General features: G+C 45.8%; 1 protein-coding gene across 1 annotated transcript in view; it reads left to right on the top strand.

Moving 5' to 3' along the window:
- DNAH6 (dynein axonemal heavy chain 6) overlaps nucleotides 1–17,300 on the top strand; it is a 3,423,448-nt gene that overhangs the window by 2,094,803 nt on the left and 1,311,345 nt on the right. Inside the window, exon 33 of the mRNA XM_069626424.1 lies at nucleotides 15,937–16,044. Coding sequence (XP_069482525.1) covers nucleotides 15,937–16,044 — 108 coding nt within the window. The remainder of the gene's footprint in view (nucleotides 1–15,936; nucleotides 16,045–17,300) is intronic.

The following is a 17,300-nucleotide window of genomic DNA, read 5'->3' as shown; positions in this document are numbered from 1 at the left end:
GGATTCCGGATAATACCAAGCACTACTTTAAAGACAGTGTGCTGATCAATGGAGTGGATACTCCAGCTCTTAGGGATAGCGGGTGCAGTCGAACTGTAGTGGATTCTACCTTGGTAGACTCAGAGGAAGTTGCCAGAGCTACTCTGATGCCCACTAAGTTGGCTGACGGCCCCCTCCGTATGTTTCCCGTGATCCCTGTTAATCTAACTTTAAATGGTACAGCAGTTAGGATTCCAGTGAGCATTCAGAGAAACGTCCCGGGAAAGGTCTTGTTGGGCAATGATCTCAGAGCTCTAGGGCTCGTAGGAGACACTGCCGAAAGACCCTACACACGGTCTCAAGCACGGGCAGCATTGGCCAAGCCCAATGCGCCGCCCCAGCCGAAGGGGAAACCCAAGGCGAAAGGAGTCAACAAGTCCCGACGGGGGAAAGAGAATATTCCCCCGAACTCGCCTACCACTGCGGTGGAGGGAGTTGGTCAATCGCCCGAGCCTGACGAGGAGGTGGCGATGCCTGAAGTGTTCGACCCCAACGACCATCCTGAACTAAAAGACTTGTTAGTTGAAGGAGGTCCTGATAGGGACGACTTCAGTAAGGGCCAACGTGAGTGCCCATCTCTGGAAGGCCTAAGGAGACAGGCCTGCTCCCAGCTTGAGGGTGAGCCTCCTGGGAAGCATAGGATTTATTGGGAAGGTGGACTCCTGTATAGTGAGCCCACAGAGTCTACAGAAGGAGACCATAGGAGGTTGGTGGTTCCCCTTGCTGTTAGACCCTTCCTCCTGCAGTTGGCGCATGAAGTTCCCCTTGCTGGTCACCTTGGAATGAAGAGGACCAAGCAAAGGTTATCTATGCACTTCTACTGGCCCAAGATGGGGGTGCAAGTAGAAAGTCACTGCAGGAGTTGTGCCTCCTGCCAGTTGTCTGGTAAGGTTGGCGCGACAATCCAAGCTCCGTTGGTACCGCTCCCAGTTGTGGGGGTACCATTTGAAAGGGTAGGGATCGACATCGTTGGTCCCCTTGACCCGCAAACATCCTCAGGCAATAGGTTTATCCTGGTGCTGGTCGACCATGCAACCAGGTATCCTGAGGCCATCCCATTAAAGACTGTAACTGCCAAGTCAGTTGCAAAAGCTTTACTCGGCATATTTACTAGGGTTGGCTTCCCTAAAGAAGTTGTGTCAGATCGTGGCAGCAACTTTATGTCGAAGTATATGCAGGCTATGTGGAAAGAATGTGGGGTCACCTACAAGTTCTCTTCTGCATATCACCCCCAGACCAATGGTCTGGTGGAACGTTTCAACAGAACGTTAAAGAGCATGATTGGGGCTCTGGAGGAGCCCCAGAGAAGAAAATGGGATCTTCTGTTACCATGCTTGCTGTTTGCCTACAGAGAGGTACCACAGGAGGGTGTTGGCTTCAGCCCCTTCGAACTTCTGTTCGGTCATCCCGTACGGGGACCCTTAGCCATCGTCAAAGAGGGATGGGAGATGCCCACTCCCCCTGTTACTACCAATGTAGTTGACTATGTGCTAGGGCTCAGAAAACGGATGGTACTCCTGATGGGCTTGGCTAGTGAAAAGTTGAAAGCAGGACAAGCGCTGGTGAAACATTGGTACGACCAGAAAGCTTCCTTAATTCACTTTACACCTGGTCAGCAAGTCCTGATCATGAACCCCATAAGGCCTCGCGCTTTACAGGACAAATGGTCAGGCCCTTACACAGTGGTGGAGCCCCTGGGTGAGGTGAACTATTTAGTGGACCTTGGAAGGCCTGGACAGGCTCCAAAAGTGTTCCACGTAAATAGGCTGAAGGCTTTCGTCCCAAGAGTCGAAATCGCAGCACTGCTACTGGCGTCAGACGTTGAGGAAGAGGAGTCAGAACCTCTTCCCGACCTGTTCCAAAGCGGTCCTTCAGATAGCTCCGTTGAGGGTGTCCGAGTGGCCCCTCACCTGACTTCTGATCAGCAGGCTGAGGTGAAAAGTTTGCTTAGGCAGTTTTCCCCCCTGTTTTCACAGTCGCCTGGTTTGACACCTTGGTGCAAACATAACATTGACACAGGAGACAGTGTACCTACCAAAAGTAGGGGATACAGGATGTCGGATAAAGTACGGTCTTATATTAAGACCGAGGTCAACAAGATGTTAGACCTTGGGGTGATTGAACCCTCTAGTAGTCCTTGGTCCAGTCCTGTGGTATTGGTTCCAAAGGCAGGCACCTCTGAATTGAGGTTCTGCGTGGATTACAGGGCTCTGAATGCTGTCACCAAGACAGACGCTCACCCCTTGCCTCGAACTGACGAGCTGGTGGATACCTTGGGTGCCTCCAAGTACCTCAGCACGTTTGACCTGACTGCGGGCTATTGGCAAATAGCTTTAGCAGAACATGCCAAGGAGAAGACAGCATTTTCAACTCCCGACGGGCTTTACCAATTCCGGGTAATGCCGTTCGGATTGAAGAATGCACCTGCCACTTTCCAGAGGCTTGTGAATCATGTGTTGAATGGGTTGGACGAATTCTGTCTTGCATATCTGGACGATATAGCAGTTTTCAGTGCCACCTGGGAAGACCATGTGAAACACCTCGGGATTGTGCTCCAGGCTCTTCAGAAAGCCCACTTGACCATAAAGGCGAGTAAATGCCAGATTGGACAAGGCTCAGTGGTTTACCTTGGGCATGAAGTAGGTGGAGGAAGGATACAGCCTCTCCCCAGTAAAGTACAAGCAGTACAAGACTGGCCTACCCCCACTACACAAACCCAAGTGAGAGCCTTCTTAGGACTCACGGGTTATTACCGCAATTTTATGGCAGACTATGGCACCATAGCTGCTCCTCTGACTGCCCTCACAACTCCGAAGAAACCCAAGAAGGTAACTTGGACTGACGAGTGTGAGAAGGCCTTCAATGGCTTGAAAGACTCCTTGTGCCAGGCCCCTGTGCTCAGGGCCCCTGATTATCAAAGACCTTTTATCGTGCAGACGGATGCCTCTGACACTGGGATAGGAGCTGTACTATCACAAGTAGATGAGAAGGGTAAGGAACACCCTATCGGTTTTATTAGTCGCCAGCTTAAGGACAGAGAGCTCAGATGGTCCACGGTAGAGAAAGAATGTTTCTCTGTTGTGTGGGCCCTAAGGAAGCTGCGGCCCTACCTCTATGGGACCCACTTCACTGTGCAGACTGACCATAAGCCGTTAAAGTGGCTAATGAACATGAAGGGGGAGAATCCAAAGTTGCTTAGGTGGTCCATAAGTCTACAAGGCTTCGACTTCACTATTGAGCATAGGCCAGGTGTCCAACATAGCAATGCTGATGGGTTGTCCAGAATGTTTTACCGACCTGAACAAGAGACTCATCCAGGGGTGGATTAGTTCCCCCTGTCCATAGTCTGGGAGGGGCGAGTGTTAGGAAAGATTTCGTTATTGTAGGGAACTTTCCTTCCATGTGGCAACCCCTAAACTTTTTGCTATTGTTTTCAACCTGTTTTCTTGACTTTGCCAGAGAAGTGCAGCCTTCTGCTGTACTCCTCTGGGCTTTCGCTCCTTTCTTACGGGGAAACTGACATGCCCTTAAGACAGTCAGTACCGGGGAACGCTGTTTCCCGTAGTTTCTTTTATCGTGTCGCCATTTTAGTGCAACACGACACAAGAGGGCACTGTAAGCTAAGTTACAGCTCTCTTGGGTCTCTAGCCTTCTACAGACCCTAGACACTCTTATAGGATGGTTTTTGGATCGGTGCAGGTCATTCAGGGACTGGGCTGGTGGCAGCGATCATTTGGTTTATTTTGAGCTCCTTTTGCCGTTCTGAGCACGTTTTTGCCGCGAACACAAAAGGGTGGCCCGGCTACACAAAATGGCCGGACCACGAGGCTCCTTTGTCTAGTCCACTGTCCGTCTTGCTCCCTTTACCTTCCCCCGGGTCAGGCGACCCGGGGCCTTCCTTATTTGGGCATGTAGTTTCCCGCGAAACACGGTTGCGTTCGCGGGCTTCTACATGTCGTTTGAGTGCCCCCAGGATGTGGGATGGGCTGTCTGGTCCCAATACACATCCTGGGTGCCAGAGAGTCTAGGGTGGTGTGAATGCCTGGGACCACCGTGGTCCGTGATTGGTCCACGTATGGTATGTGTGTTGATGAGCGGATCTCCCATTGGCTCCCCTCCGTTTTGGCGCGAAGGGAACCGTGGATAAGAGGGAGCTGGAAACACCACTACCATGTCGATCTCCTGAGTTCTTACGAACCCAGGGATACAGGAGCCAAGTATCCTGCGAACACGAGGCTGGACCGAGGAATCGCTGGTGACCCCCTGAAGAACTTCTGCTCCTCATTGCTGTCGTCCGGTGAAGCCCTTTCCACCTAAGATCGAACAAGAAGGCCTGTACTGGCGCTTCGACCTATTGGAATAGCAGGACCAGCTATTCCCGGCACCTTCATCAACTCCTGCTGTAAGCCTTCGGAAGTGTCTCTGGGCCATCCAGTTGACTGACCAGCTTACTAAGGAGGCCTGCTCTGTAATCGCCGACAGGTTGGGTGGTATTCTGAGTCCGGGGCATGCTCACACGCTTCGTTTGCTTAGCAGTCCTAAGCTAGAGGTGAGCAGTGCTCGTTTGGCTTGAATACACCCGGCCGTTCCGTTGCCCTGCTGTGGCGACGAAAACTGTGCTTGTTTCTTCGATCGGGACGTCTTTTTACTCTGCACGACGACGAGACGTTCCCTGATCTTCAGAACCTGCCAGAAGCTGCATCTATCGAGGAGGAGCTCGGGCCTGCTTGCTTCGGGGACCGGTGAGTAGATTAGCTAGGATCTGGTCGCCCTCCTGCAGTGCCTCTTGCTTTTCCCCGCTGTAAATACAGCACCCCTTGTCCGTACTCGCGCCCTGCTTCTGCCTCACAGTGGAGGCTGCGCTAGAGTCGCGGACCGTGTTCTCCTTCATTAGAGCTCCCTACAGAGCTGTTCAACGTCCTCCGAAGAGCTTCACCTTCTGCCCATTGGCACCGGCGTGTGCAGGTACTTTTGAGCGCTAGGCTCCACTCTTCGTAGGGATTGGACTACCATCCAGTTAGGGGCCTCAGAAGGCGGACATATCACTCGCATTGGTTCGCACTGCCTGTTTTCCTTCCCCTGCAGGTGGATAACATATTTCGTGCTGCTAATGCTGTGAAACTGTGTATTCTGTATATATATTGGGTGGATAGTGTATGTGTTGGTTTAATATCGTTGTATATTGCTGCTTTTACTGTGGTTATTAGTTTCAAGGCCTTATAATAAATGTGTATCTATTTTTGATATAAACAACTGTTTGGAGTAGTTTGTAAGCGCTCTTGCTTTGTGTGCTCATTGCGGGCTTTCAGTCACCCTCACCCCTCTTGAGACCTAGTCTTGACCGCCGCGATCGCTACCTTGATTGGTCTGGCTTGTCCAGAGGTTACCCTGTTCCAAGTAATTAGGTTGGCCTTCTGAACCTCTGCGCCACCAGGACAGAGTTCAGAAATCCGTCTTAACAGATGTTGATAAGGCATACCCGGCACCCCTCTGCATGCTTTGCCGTCAAGAGGTGCCGGGCCTTGCTGAGGGTCCTGGACCTGAAGTCCTCCCAACGCTTCCCGACGTGTTGTATGTCGCGGGCTTCCACCCCCTCCATGTTGATGGCAGCCACAATGTCCTTCCAGATACTCTTCCGTCCTTCATTGTCGGCGCGTAAACTTCCAAAGAGGGCATCATAATGCCCCAGGACTTGCTCCACCAGGATACCAACTTCTGCTGCACTGAAGCTGGTAGCCCTCTTCCTCTCTGGCTGGGGGTTGCCAGTGGTGCCAGATGGTGTTGTGTCGGACATGGCAACCCCCGAGGCAGGTGTGGGTGGGCAACTGGGTCCTGGGGCTGGGCTGTGAAGCGATGGAATACCAGTCGGGAATCTTCTGTTCCAGCAGGGGTGGTAGCAACAACTGGACCCCTGCAGATGGCTGACGCGCAGGCACCAAATAGCAGGGCACGTGGCCAGCAGGCAGGTAGGCAGGCAGCAGCAGATGGCAGGTTGGAGCGTGCTCGGGGTTCTGCGGGGCAGTAAAATGGCCTTCTGGGCAAGAGCGTGGTCTTCCGTGTGTTGTTGCGTGGCCAGCTTGATACGGAGTGATTTGGCACGTGAAAAAACTGCACGTCAGCGTGTAATTTGAGGAAAGGCCCTTGCCGCGCAAATGCGTCTGTGACGTAACGCCCAAGGGCGTTTCCCTCAACACAGGTGCATGTTGATTGTACACGTGCAAAAACTGCACGTCCGGGTGTCACTGCGTGTAATTGGAGGAAAGGCCCTTAGCGTGTACACGCGTAAGTGACGTCGCACGTGTGGGCTGGGTTAAAAGGTACGCGTAGGACGCCATTTTTTTGTACTTTCTTTTTGTGGAGAGCAAGCGGGTGATTGTTGTACTTCTTGTCGGTTCACACGCGATTACTTCACAATGGTTCCAGTTCGTACTCCTTGTATACTCAGACGGCGTTCAATTCTTCTTTTGGCGGAGGTGTTGCCAACGCGCACACACTCTTCTTTTTCATGTTTTTTTTCCAGGCAGACGGTGAGTCGCACACGTATTTGTCAACTGTGGTTGCCCCCGTGTGTCGCATACCCATTCAGAGGTAATTGTAGCCTGCATGTACCACGCATACGCTTATTTTTGTGTTTCTGGGTGCTACAGCGTAGTGCGGGTTCTCTATTCCATGCATGTGGGCTACCAGGGGTCGCGTGCACGTTAGATTTTGTTTTCGGGGTGCCTGAGCATTGTGTGACACATCATCTTCCGCCAGAGGTCACAGACAGCCTTTCTAGAGCACTAGGGTACGTATTCCATCTGGTACCCTACCCCTTTCACCCCAATTGCTCAGGACAGTTGTTTGCTGCACCTCCCATCCCCACAAGAACGTCAGTGCCATGGGTGGGAGGCGACCATGTGGGTGTTGGGGTGCACCCTGTACCTCGTCCCTCCTCGGTGGCCTCCCACCCACCCTATGGTCCACACATGGCCATTTTAGATTGATTTTTTTGATTTTTTTTGGGGGGGGTTTCACATTTCATTCCGATTTGCTAAATGAAAACAGTATTGAATTCTTTTGTTATCTTTATTTCTTCTTTTTATTTTTTCTATTTTTTATTTTATTTTTATTTTCAATCTTGATTTCTTATTTTAATTTTCATACATTTATTTTTATTTGGTTATGCTTCTGATTTTTACTTTATTTTAATTTGTTTGTTTTACTTTACATTTACTTTTGCTTTTTCTATATTTCATTTGCATTTACATTTTTGTTAATTACCATTTTCTTTCAGATTGTGAATTAATGTTACAGTGTGTTGCTCTGTGTGGCTCCCGTAGGCATCCACTGTATATTCCAGCTGGGCACATGCAGGCTTGTCCTGTCTTTGTGTTATTAACTTGGGTTCCTGACACACACACACCCCTCCTGCTTCCCCTTTCCATGGGCTCGCAAAGCGTGTGACCAAGTGACAGTAACTTAGACAAAGAAATTGGGCTCCCATAAATTATGTGGGCAGTCTGTAGTCCAAACTGTGTATACATCCCTAGTGGGGATTGTTGTTCATTTCTCCACTGCATGGTGGATTTACATATGGTTTTACATCCAGGACTTTTTACTTATATACATGTCTTAACAAGTCCGTCTCTTTTGCAGATGCAGTTCATGTTGTATGCAGTACACTGCCACATTTGCCTACCAGCAACACTCTGCAGTTGGAAGGGGTTGATGTGCTGCCTTAGGTTGTGACAATTGCACTAATTTAATTTTTTACTGTCATATGTTGCCACTGTTGGATCCTGTACTGATGTTTTGTCTTGCTGGTAAGTATTTCTTAATGTGTGTTTTTTTTTTTTCATTACTGAGAGGAAATTGTCTCTGGCCTGTTTCCATTTGGGACAGTGCACTTTGTGACACTTGTGTCATGTGTTGTGCATTCATTTGGTTGCTTTCACATTGCATGCCATGCCATGGTGTGTTGGGTAGCTTAGATGGGGAGGGGTTGGGTGACATGCCACTATTTGGATGTAGTATTTTGCAAGGGGGTAGTCCTTCATGCTGCATGAATGTGTGCCTTTTACTGACACAGCATTGGGTGTCTTTAAGTAGATAGGGATGCACACAATGTAGCACTTCCAGGTGATCAATCTCATGGTGGTATGGTTGTGACAGTTGACTGTCCCTTTTGTCATCATCATTGTCAGCTGGTATGTGCCAGGCCTGTGTGCACTCCACAGGGGTGGGATTTTAGGTGAAGTAATTTGCCACAAGCTGTGTACGGGCTGCCTCACCACGTGCCCTTTCACCTCCCATGCGCAGCGGCCATGCATGTGGTTGGGGATGTGGGGGCACCACCATGTCCACCGGCAGGCCCCGCCGGGTTGCAACGTTGTGCAGGACAAATGCTGCCACTATGATCCTGCACACTACTGGGGGCGCATATAGCAGCTGCCCACCAGAGCGGTCAAGGGAGCGAAAGCGTGACTTGAGCACTCCGAATGTGCGCTCCACTATGCCCCGGGTTGCAATATGGGGTGTGTTGTATCTTACCTCGGGTGGTGTGGTGGGGTTCCGAATTGGCGTCATCATGTAGGTGCTCAGAGGGTAGGCACTGTCCCCTGGGAGGTGATAATGGTTGTCATTAGTGGGGTTTTCACATTTCTCAGTGTCTGACATGCATGCATGTGCAGAGGCATTTATACTCACCAATTAGCCATGTGTTGTCATGACGCCCAGCTTCCAGGTCCCGGTTTAGGGGTGACATTCTGAATATGAAACTATCATGGCTGGACCCCGGATAGTTGGCATATACTGAGGTGATGATTCCCTTGGTATCACATACAACCTGCACGTTGATGGAATGCCAGTGCTTGCAGTTTCGATAGATGTGCTCAGTGGTCCTGGGAGGACGTAGAGCCACAAGGGTGCAATCAATGGCACATAGCACTTTGGGCAAGTGTGCCACCCCGTAAAAGTCCTGGACGACAGCCTGCCTTTCTGCAGGTGTTCTGGGCATGTATATGTGCCTGCGGACTGAGGGGCGTGCAGTCATGATGGCCAACACCTGGTGTAGGCAGCGTGACTGCGTGGCTTGTAAGACACCCCTAACTATGGCACTTGTCCACTGAAATGACCCAGTACCCAAGAAGTGCAGTACATTGACCACCTTTTCCAAGGGGCTCAGTGTTTGGGAGCACAGGGATGGTGATGTGAGGTCATCCTCCCACTCCCTGACCAGTTCTAGGATTATTAGTGGTGGAAACCTGTACCTCCCATGCACCTGGTCATCAGGCATCCCAAAAAGGCTGGTCCTGGGTAAAATAAATGTGGGGCCTGGCTATCCTCTTCCTCCTGCTTTGTCCCACGACCACTGCTGCGAGGAACGGTATATTCATCGTAGCGTATGAGCTTGTTTGTTGTTTGCGTGCACTTTTATGCTGCGTGGGGCCGCTTATGTCTGCTTCCTGCTGGCGTACGTGTTTCCGAATTAGCGTGTCTTTTTTGGCTCACAGGTTTCCCCTGTTCGATTCCATGAATACGTGTTGTTAGCGCGCGTGTGGGCGTTATGAGCATTTACCTCCTGTACTTCCCCCGGAACGCCCACATTTTCACACCTTGTTCCCCATTCCGCTTGTTACGCCCCATGTTCCTCCCACTTTTTGTGTGCTTTCCCTGTGCGCATCGTGCACGCCGTTTAGTGACGTGTGCGCCACCCACGGATTTTGGCGCACATCCCAGTTTTTACAAGCACAGCTCATTCCATTAATCGATGAACGGCTGCGTGCGCGGCTTTTGCACGAGTGCGCTGCGATTTTCATGCTTGCACTCCCCTTTTCAGTGCACATTTATTCCATGAATTACCCTGTTTGTTTTTTAATTAGCTTAAGTTATTTTATGTTGTTCTTATAGGCAGGTCTTATTTTAGTAGCCTTTTATTTATAATCAGCTGGCGACGACGCTACTATATTTTTTATTGCTCTCTCTTCATTTTCACCTTCTGAAATCTAATCTTAGGATCATAAACATGGCTTAGGGCAATTTTATTCCGAAGACCGGGTTGGATTTTCTCCTGATACATCACTAGAAAATGAGTATATGGATAAATCATCAGTAGTTTATCTCACAATTGTTTTAATTTAGTGCTAGTCCATTTGATTTCTTTCTTACCATTTATTAGAATTAAGTAATTTTTATAGTATAGTTTTTTATAGTGATTTAGGTCTTGTCGATATGAATACATAATCTATTGTAGCAGAGGAGTGGTTTCTCATGCACGTGGGTTGAGGGGGAATATCTCCTATGATCGTTCTTTTAAGCATAGTTAGGTTTCTTTCCTCCATCAATGCCAACAATCTTACTTACTTTTTGTTGGAAGCAATTTGTTAGTCAAGGTTAAGCATCTTATATTCAAATCACCCACAATTAAGGTGGTGTGGTAGTTCACTGCACTGTCAATTGTGTCCAGTATCTGGATTACATATTTGAAAAAAATCCTCATCAGATATAATAGCAGAATTCCAGTATACATTTAGAATCGCAGTATGGGTAGCCAGGGGATGGGATACATTTTCAAATTCCAATTTTAACAACTGGATGCATGGGTGGGGGGGTGATAGCCATGGGGAGATATGACCCCCCCAGTATCTAAGCTAACAGGCCAGCCATTGGTCGTCCTTTGGTTTGTTTAATGGCGAGAATACAGCATGTTTCATAATTGGGTAATGTTGGTTGAGATGATATCCAAGTTTCTTGTAAGATTATAATTTCATATTTATCTAGAGGATTTTTTGTGTTTCTTTTCAGAAGATGGTTAAAGGCCCTAGTGTTCCACACAGCCATTTTAATAATCCTTGCAGGGGATTTGAATTGGCACTATTCCTTTATTCTATGATTAGTGTTCTTTAATGCAGTTTTGAGCCAGGACCATTTCCTTTAGTGTGGAGTCATTTGGTTACATTCATAGTAGACCTCACGCCTTAACTTTCCTATTGACACTTTGCAATGTATAACTAGTTGTTTCTCTTCTTTTGATGTATCTGCATGATCGTTATCTCAATGCATTGTCGTTCGGTTACTTTTTTGAGGTCTCATATACGACTTCTTGATAGTTAACTCAATGCCCTTTTGTGATAGCAAATCTTTAGCATTCCATATTGTTTTACGACTTGAGATGGAATTTTTAAAGTTGCTGTGTCCATTTTACGTGTGTTGCTAATATGGATCGATTCAATATCGCTTGTTTCAATAAGATTTAATTTGGAATTTGTTTGAAATATAGACATAATCGTTGTTATTTTCGGATAGGGATCTTTTCTATGTCTGTCCATCATGATCAGCATAATGCTATCTGCACGACACAATTCAGCTTCTCTCTTTTTATTTTTATTTTGCTCATTTTCAATTTGTTGGTCATCATAAGCTATATTTGGCAGAGATCGATTATACAAGGATGGCCTGTTTTCTGTGGTCTTTGCACAGGCATCTAATATTTTAGTATTTTTGTCATATCGTATTCTTTTTTGTTCTAGAGTCACAAATTCACCTTGGCTAGGTTCGTCCATTAAGGCACTAGTTATAATATTGGAAGTGTGCAGACAATTGTGTTTTTGCTTTCTCTTTTTCGCAATATTCAAGACTAGATTCATTTTCTCTATCCTGGCATATACTAGTAAGTGAGTAGGTGAAGAGGTTCATAAGATCTTCATATATCTGATCGTCTTCAACGATAGCTAACCTCTGTTTGGATGTTACTGCGTATTTTTTATTTTTTATTTCTGCATTCAGCAGATATTCGTATGGCAGGGATATCTTCACTCGAAGAAGTGCTATGAGGAGGGGTAATCAAGGCGTTAATGAAGGTTTTCATTTTTGATTTGGTAGCTTTTTTTTGCCGTTCCCTGGTTTTTAGTTTTCTACCCAGGGCAAGAGCTAGTGCGCTTAGTTATTTTTTTCTTACGCCTTTGTCGGTTAAACACTTCAAAGACTGGTTCCTGGGTTGGCACAAATTCCACTGAGTCCATTCCAGTTTCAACATCATTCGAATTGCCCACCAGCTCTTCAACCAGCCCATCGGATAGCTCCTTAGAGGTTAAACACACTCTTTCACTCGTTGGCTGTTGGGTTTTAACTATGGAGGGTATCTCCATGGTCAAATCTACAAGAATATTATGGATGTTTTTTAAAATAACATAATAATATCTAGTTTTATATAGGGCTACAAACCTGCAGGCATCTGAGCGCTGAGATAACAGTTGATATCATTATCCACAGCGTGGTATTGTGTGGTACTCAATTTATCGACCTTGGAAGGATGAAAGGTTGAGTTGTCCCTGCCGGGATTCGAACCTGCATCAGCAGGCTGCACACAGATGTCAGAAACCGGCACTCAGCTCGTTGTGCTATCTGACCGGCTTAATCAACTCCTTTTGGTCATTCACTTCAGATATTAAGAAGTCAAGTTTAGTCAGTATGTCCTTCATCACAATTGCTTGATCTTCTGTTTTTTTCCCCCAACATTTGGGATATTTTAGTTAGGATATAAAGCCCATTGTTCATTGCTGCTAAAGTGATTTCGTATGCAGGAATATGTATTTGCTTTAATCTAAACGAAGGTCTGGGAGTGGGTTTGACAAAAGATGTATTAGATGAGTCTTACGCTGGAGTTGTGTGTATTTGGATATAAATTGGGAGGATGAGACAAGTTGTATATATGCATGATTGGCGAACCGAGTTGCGTTTCCAACACGGTCAACATCGCGTTTTGGTCATACAGCAATTTTTCATTTGTAACATCAGGTAATGTCCAATCAACCAAGGTCCTCAATATTAGTAGTGAATGCAAAGTGTTTTTGGCCGAGCGCATGTCCATGGAACCCTATTGATATTTTTATTCTCACTGTAGGTACGGGTAACCTATCGTTCCATAGACTACAGCTGTCTGTTAACTGGTTGAGCATCCAGATATTCACATTTTCAGCACACCCAATTCCTGGTTACCCCCAAATTGCATTCTAATGTTTTAGTTGCCCTATTATCCATTATATTGACCAGTCTTTCAGGAGCTGAATTAATTAGTGTTGAGCCATCATCATTGCAGTTGGTGGATTCGCAGTATCCGGTGCGGTTTGGTGGCACAATTGAGATTCTGTTCTCATTTTTAATTAGGGTCTTTTTATAATTTGTGAATAAAGTATCAGTCTAACTGAATCTATTTTTCATGCACCATAACTTTAGTCGTTGCCACGGGTTGCGAAGCTTTTATCAACGGTGACTGGCAGGTTTTACTACCTGTCCGACTAGACAAAACGTCTGTTTGTGTCAGATAATCTAGAATGTCTACTTCATCAGAGATGTGTAAGCCTGTTGGTGTTCCTGAGTTCTGTTCCGTCGGGCGTTGTTCGCTAAATTGTGGTGGTAGTGCATTTAAGCAAGTGGATGGAGCTTCAGGTATCAGTAATGAGGCAGCGCCAATTATGACTTTAGTAGGTGGTTGCCAAAATTGCCTGATGTCTGAAGACAACGGTTTAGATCGTTTGATTTTCTTACATTTTTTTCGATGGCTTTGGTTAGTTTCGGCCATATCCATCAAGGATTAAGGGACGAGCTGGCTTGAGCAGGTCAGCGGCATGTCAGATTTCAATGTTTAAGCTGCCATTTCTACAAGCAAGCACGTGGCCGCTACGGACAAGATAAAGCACAAATTAATAAGACCACTCTATTCGCAAAATAAAGGTTAGACGCAAGGTCTGACTGCTGCACCGCTGAATAGCGGAACAGCACTCGCAGTGCATTCACACAATGCGCACATGCACAAGTTTAAGTAGTGCTTCTGGGTGAAAGAGGCGGGGCTTAGATTCTCTCAGCAATCCGCAAAGTGGATCTAATGTATCAGTAACCCCGATACCGGCAAAAACAGCAAATAATGATGCAGCAGGAGCAGCGAGGCACATCAACTCAGCGGATCGGCATGGAACAGCAGGAGCAGTGCACTCACACAATGCGCTATCTGTATCAAGCAGTTACACCAAACTCTGTCCTGTATATGACCTTCCATTATTATTTCTTAGCAGTCTTATGAGAATTAAAATGTCGTACCAAGTGTGTTCTTACACTTGATTTCTAGGCAGTGTGTGTTTCCTCATATCTGTTCCTGCACTACTATCCCATTAAAAATTAGCATCCGCAAAAACATCCGGTTTGGCTTGTGTATAGGTATTTACCAGGCACTGTTGTATTATGCACCATTTTTAAGCTGTTGCCATCTTATAGCCAGGTAGTACCATCGCTGCAGGTAGCAGTCCTGGCAAATGCCTATCGCATGCCGACAAAAAAAAGCCAAAACGGTTGGCTTTGTAAATGCTTGTTTCACCATGCGATTAGGATTGTCATGTTGTCCTTAGTTTGCGGTCTCCAAAAACCGTTTTCCAAAAAGAAAGAAGAATTAAGAAATGTGTTTCTAAAACGTGCAATACAACATTGAGGAAAGAGTGTGTGACTTTGTTTCTTAAAAACTTAGAATTAATGGTTTGTATATTTAGATCAGTATCTTATTACAAGGCTCATCCTATTTAAAATAAAAAAGAGGCTGCAGACTTTCTCAAGCATGTGTGTTCTTGATTAAGGGATCTTGTGCACTGCCGGCTCTTGTTTGCCAATTAAGCATGTTAAATATGATGCCTTCTAAATGCCAGACTTCTCCATGCTGGCTTCTAGTCTCATGTTGCATGGCATCAAGGCAGTTTCATTGCTGTATGATTGAGCAAATCTCTACATCGATAAAGATTACTTTCTTTTTGCTTTACCAGCGAGCCGCCATCTTTATTGGGGTTATGACATTGGATGTGTTGTCTCCAGACCTCAACTATTATACCAGGTGAAGCTGGCCCTTCCATGCTTTCAAACTTCAACACTCCATTTTCTTGGTGATAGAATATGCAATGTAAAGTATGCAGAAAGAATTATGTTAAACCTTGAAGTCACATTCAGGTGCCAACCATTTCCCTACCATTTTGATCATGATGAGCCAGATGTGTTAGTCAACATCCCTAACACAGCAGGCCATGCCTGCACTTAAGTGTCCAATCGCAATTGTCCTTAATCTACGTAAGCCCATCCATACTATCTATTAATAGTTCCAAAATTGAGATTCGATGAGCAGGAGCAAAAACCAGAGTCTGTGTGTCAGGCCTCACCCTGTAGGCAGGAGCTACCACAGGGCAACCAGGAGCTACCAGGGATGCTCCTTTAACTTTTTGGCTATTTTGTATGAACCACTACGTTTAAATGTATATTAGATGTGTTCTTCTTTATTAACATTCTCAAATACTCAGTTAATGCCACATGTACATGTTTGGAAGGTACCAGTTGGACTTGGGAGCCAAAGGTAGCTCCCTAGTAACTGTTTGTTTCAAGCTAACCAGGCTTTACTGTGCAAGAAGCAGGAGCTAAATAGCTCCTAGCTCCTCTCAAATTCAATCCATGTCCATGTATTGTCCCCAGTGACTGTTCAATTTACTCCCCTCCACAACCTGGTCAGAATGCCATTCAAATTCACCCCATTGTAAGAAGCTTGCTGCTTCCCGTCAAATCTGATTTCTTGTCTATTTTATGTTCTTTTGTGTTCAGAAGAGCATTGTTCCTCCTGTAAATATGAATAAATGATGCCCCTCTCAAATGAATAGTAGTCTTTAATATTTTAGCAGCTTAGACCGATATAAGCACCCCAATGTCCACCTGTCTTGTGATTAAGAAAATGTGCATTGCAGACATGGACTTACATGTATGTTGACAGCACTCATTTATTTTAAATTCTCAAGTGTACAGTATGGTTCATGCTAACTTTTCATAATGACGTTTATATTTTATAATGAAGAAAGGTTTTTACTATATTTTCTGTTTCCGGTTTTCTAAATCTAGGTCACTGAAGAGAGAAAACCCAAATTTAAATGAAGATGTTGTATTGATTCGAGCTTTACGAGACTCTAACCTTCCCAAATTCCTTACAGATGATGCTGTTCTCTTTAGGTATGTGTTGCTCTAAATGAATATTTCCATTTTAAAAGTGAATCATTAAATCGGTGTGTGAACATTTCAAGCCAATTGAAGTAGTTGCATGCTTGAGAAGTCCCAACCTAGAAAGGCAAACTCCTCCTCCATCATAGACTTCAAAAGTGTACAGCTTAAAACAGTAAATTTGAAATCTGCTTTGCATATTTTATAGAGTTCACAATACTACTGGTTAATAGTGTTTCATAAAGACTTGCTTGACCACATAATTTACTGATCTTGGACAATGCACGTGGACTCAGATTACATGAATGTGTCTGAGGTTAGCGTCTGTGGCCGAAAAATACAGCAATACATAATCTGCAGGCCCTTCTGTTTCCAATGGAACAATACACTTTCTTGTACAACTATTTGTTTCTGTATTGGGTAAATGTTAAAAAAAAAGAGTGCTTCATTTTTCAAACAAGTTATTACGTAGGGTGCTGGAATTGTATATACCATTTGTAATGGGTTCAAATATTAAAAACAATCCTTAGAACCATATAACAAAGCAGTGACATCCGTTTATTATGTCTTAATACAATTCAACATTTTAAAAACCAGCTACCTTCTTTAAAACATCTTTAAAATGTTTTTAATCGTTGCAAATGTAAGAAATCCTAAAGCATCTTTTTGAACACTTGATTACACATTGTATCTGTTTATAAATACTGTACATATCTGTGTAGTATGTATACTTCATCTAATCCAGAATAGGGCTGCAAGATTTATCCTTGGCCTCAATTCCAGGGACTGTATCTCTCCAGCCCTAAAATCTCTCTACTGGCTCCCAGTGGCTGCAAGGATCTAATTCAAGACTCTCTGCATCATCCATAAGGCTTTCTGGGCCTGGGACCACGCTAGCTCCAACTTTCTCTTCCTAAATGCTTCCCTGCTAGAGCCCTCTGCTCCTCTAACTCCAACCCCCTGTTTGTCAAACGCTTCTCCAAGCAGAGAATGGGGGCAGGTCTCGCTCTTCGGCTGGTGCCTCTCTTTGGAACAGCCTCCCCATCCCTCTCAGACTTGAGCCGGAACTCCTTATGTTCAAGAATCCTCTCAAAACTGTGCTGTTCTCTACCACTTTCCCTTCCCTGCTAATTACCCCTCTGAAGCTGAGAATGGCGGCTTGGACCTTCATGAATCTCACAGGTGCCAGGCCCCTGCCCAGTCGACACCATCACCCTCCCCCAGTACTTCCCCTGTGGGCCATTTACCGGGTGGCGGTGCATCACATC

Source organism: Ambystoma mexicanum, chromosome 6p (genome assembly GCF_040938575.1).
Source record: "Ambystoma mexicanum isolate Mex_15411 chromosome 6p, UKY_AmexF1_1, whole genome shotgun sequence".
NCBI lineage: Eukaryota > Metazoa > Chordata > Amphibia > Caudata > Ambystomatidae > Ambystoma > Ambystoma mexicanum.
This window is presented reverse-complemented; position numbering and strand designations above follow the sequence as displayed.